Genomic DNA, 2,276 nt, shown 5'->3' on the forward strand with positions numbered 1-2,276 from the left:
GCTGGTTTCAGTTAGGATCAAGGAACAGGCCAGGCTGGGAGAAAGCAGCAGGGACATGGGAACAACTGGTCCTGGGATAGCAGGACACACACTGTTGGCTGCAGGGAGTCCAGCTCCAGGATGGGAGAGGGTGGATTTGGGGGTAACCTCAAGCCCACAATACCCAGAGCAGGCTCTACCCATTGAGGGAGAGCTACAGCCCATGGACCGCAGGCTGCTGAAGATGCAGGCGGGATGGGTGGCAGGAAGGAAGGACAGAGCATGGCTCATGCCTGGGGCAAAGCAGGTACAGGGACACTCATCAGGAATAGGGATGTGGAAAACCCATCCCAGGAAGCAGACGTTGGCTGCAGCCAAGTCCAGCCACAAGCCCCCAGGGCTCTACTTCTGCATGTCACACTGCAGGAGGAGGACGATGGAGGGGTCGCTCTTCGCTGCCTCCTTGAACTCCTCCAGGGAGATCTGGTCATCCTTGTCCTTGTCCATCTTTGTGAAGATCTTGTCAACGCGCTGCTGGGGTGTCAGCCCATCTTGGTTCATCCTCATCATGATCACAGTCCCCACCATCTTGTAAATGGCCTGGAGGAACAAGAGAAGCAAAGTACAAGAATGGGAATGTTGGATGGACAAAAGGTTCCAGGACAAGGTAGGGGACAGGATCATTGCTCTGCTGGGACCCAACATGAGCTATGTTGCTGCACAGTTACATCAGGTACTCACTGGGTACCTTTCAGACAAGTCTCTGGGCAGGAAAAGTCATCCTTTAGTGCCAAAAGGACCCAACAGTTGGGAAAAGCCTGGGAAAAGTCAGCTACCCCTGCTGCTTTTAAGCACCGGTACCTCAATGATCTCCAGCATCTCCAAGCGTGTGATCTTCCCATCCCCATCCAGGTCGTACATCTTAAAGGCCCAGTTGAGTTTCTGCTCAAAGGTGCCCCTGGAGGTGACGCTCAGAGCACAGATGAACTCCCTGAAGTCGATGGTCCCATCACCGTTCTTGTCGAAGGTGCGGAACGCGTGCTGGGCAAACTTGGAGGCATCTCCATAGGGGAAAAACTGCAGGGATGAGAGGAGAGAGAGGTTGAAGTGAGGAGGGGAAGCTACAGTTGGACCCCTGGAGGCAGCCCTCAACCCCCCAAATGGAGCCCACCTTGATGTAGAGCTGCTGGAACTCCTCCAGGTTGAGGATACCAGTGGGACAATCCTTGAGGAAGCCCTTGTACCACTGCTTCAGCTCCTGCTCGCTGAACTCCGTGCTCCTCACCAGGTCATCCAGCATCTCCGGGGCCAGCTTGCTGCTGTGCTTGCCCATGGCTGCCCCTGGGAGGGAAAACACGGATCTGACGCACCAGGCATGGAGAGGGCTGGTACCTCCAGGCCTTTCTCCACCCCAGCAGCTGCTTAACCCCACACCATGATGTCCAGCTGCCCTCTAAAGATGGGGCAAAGAAGAGGTAACACAAACCCTGCCTGGCACCACTGGCCTCACAGTGCCCGGTCGGTGGCTGAGCAGGGGATGAGGATGGGCTGTGCCGTGGGGCACTGGCAGAGCCTGTGGCTGTGTGGGCAGGACGTGGAGCAGCTCCGACACACGACGTGCCCGTTCCCACGCAGCCCTGGCTGCCAGAGCCGCGCAGCCCGAACACCAGATGGTTTGCTGAGAGCTCCTGGAGCTCCTCTCTCCATGAAGTTGAGTAAAGTCAACCTGGAGCCTGACCAAGCTCCGTCTCCCCTCCAAGCATCTGACTTCCTGGCCATGCGGGCTCGGGGGACATGGGACTACCCTGCAATGGGCACAAGCCTCCCCCCGCAACAATATGGGGCTCCCATCCAGCCCCCTCCCAGCGAATCCCGCAGGCAGAGGCTGCTTCCTGCCCCATCATCCCACCAGCATCTGTCACCGTCTGCTGTGGCAGCGCTTACCCCACCCCCCCTCGGCAGCCAGCTCTGAGGAGACATCCAGACACCCACAGAGCACGATGCTTCCCAGTGATGCCCAGCTCAGCTGCGGAGCTGTATGAGCCCTCTTGGCATTAAAGTCCAGCTCTAACCTCCAGGGACCGATTAATCCCCACCATGTACAACACTCGTGTCCTCGTGCATCTCCCACCACCACGCTGGTAGGTGGGTGCAGCCGTTGGGGCCAGCCCCTCGCCAGCTTAAGGGGCAGCTCTTCCCATCAGGGAACAGCAGTGAGGACCTTTGCTAGAAGCATCACACCTTATCCTGCAGACCAAGTCCTCAAAGAGGCCAAGACTCAAGAACAGCATCCTTTG

The 2,276-nt window shown here is 57.7% G+C and overlaps 1 protein-coding gene across 2 annotated transcripts; it reads right to left on the minus strand.

Moving 5' to 3' along the window:
• Window positions 1–306: 306 nt before the first annotated feature.
• On the minus strand, window positions 307–1,318 carry LOC104403905 (hippocalcin-like protein 4). Of its 2 annotated transcripts, XM_010012197.1 has the most exons (3): window positions 1,151–1,318; window positions 841–1,056; window positions 307–579 (listed from the first exon to the last, which is right to left on the minus strand). In XM_010012197.1, the coding sequence occupies exons 1-3, from the start codon at window positions 1,310–1,312 to the stop codon at window positions 382–384; spliced, it is 576 nt and encodes a 191-aa protein (XP_010010499.1). In that variant the 5' UTR covers window positions 1,313–1,318; the 3' UTR covers window positions 307–381. The 2 variants fall into 2 exon arrangements, with proteins under 2 accessions (XP_010010499.1, XP_010010498.1); XM_010012196.1 differs by lacking the exon at window positions 841–1,056 and having other exon boundaries at window positions 382–579; window positions 1,151–1,312.
• Window positions 1,319–2,276: the final 958 nt, after the last annotated feature.

The sequence above is a fragment of the Nestor notabilis genome, unplaced genomic scaffold, assembly GCF_000696875.1.
Source record: "Nestor notabilis isolate BGI_N333 unplaced genomic scaffold, ASM69687v1 scaffold20143, whole genome shotgun sequence".
NCBI lineage: Eukaryota > Metazoa > Chordata > Aves > Psittaciformes > Psittacidae > Nestor > Nestor notabilis.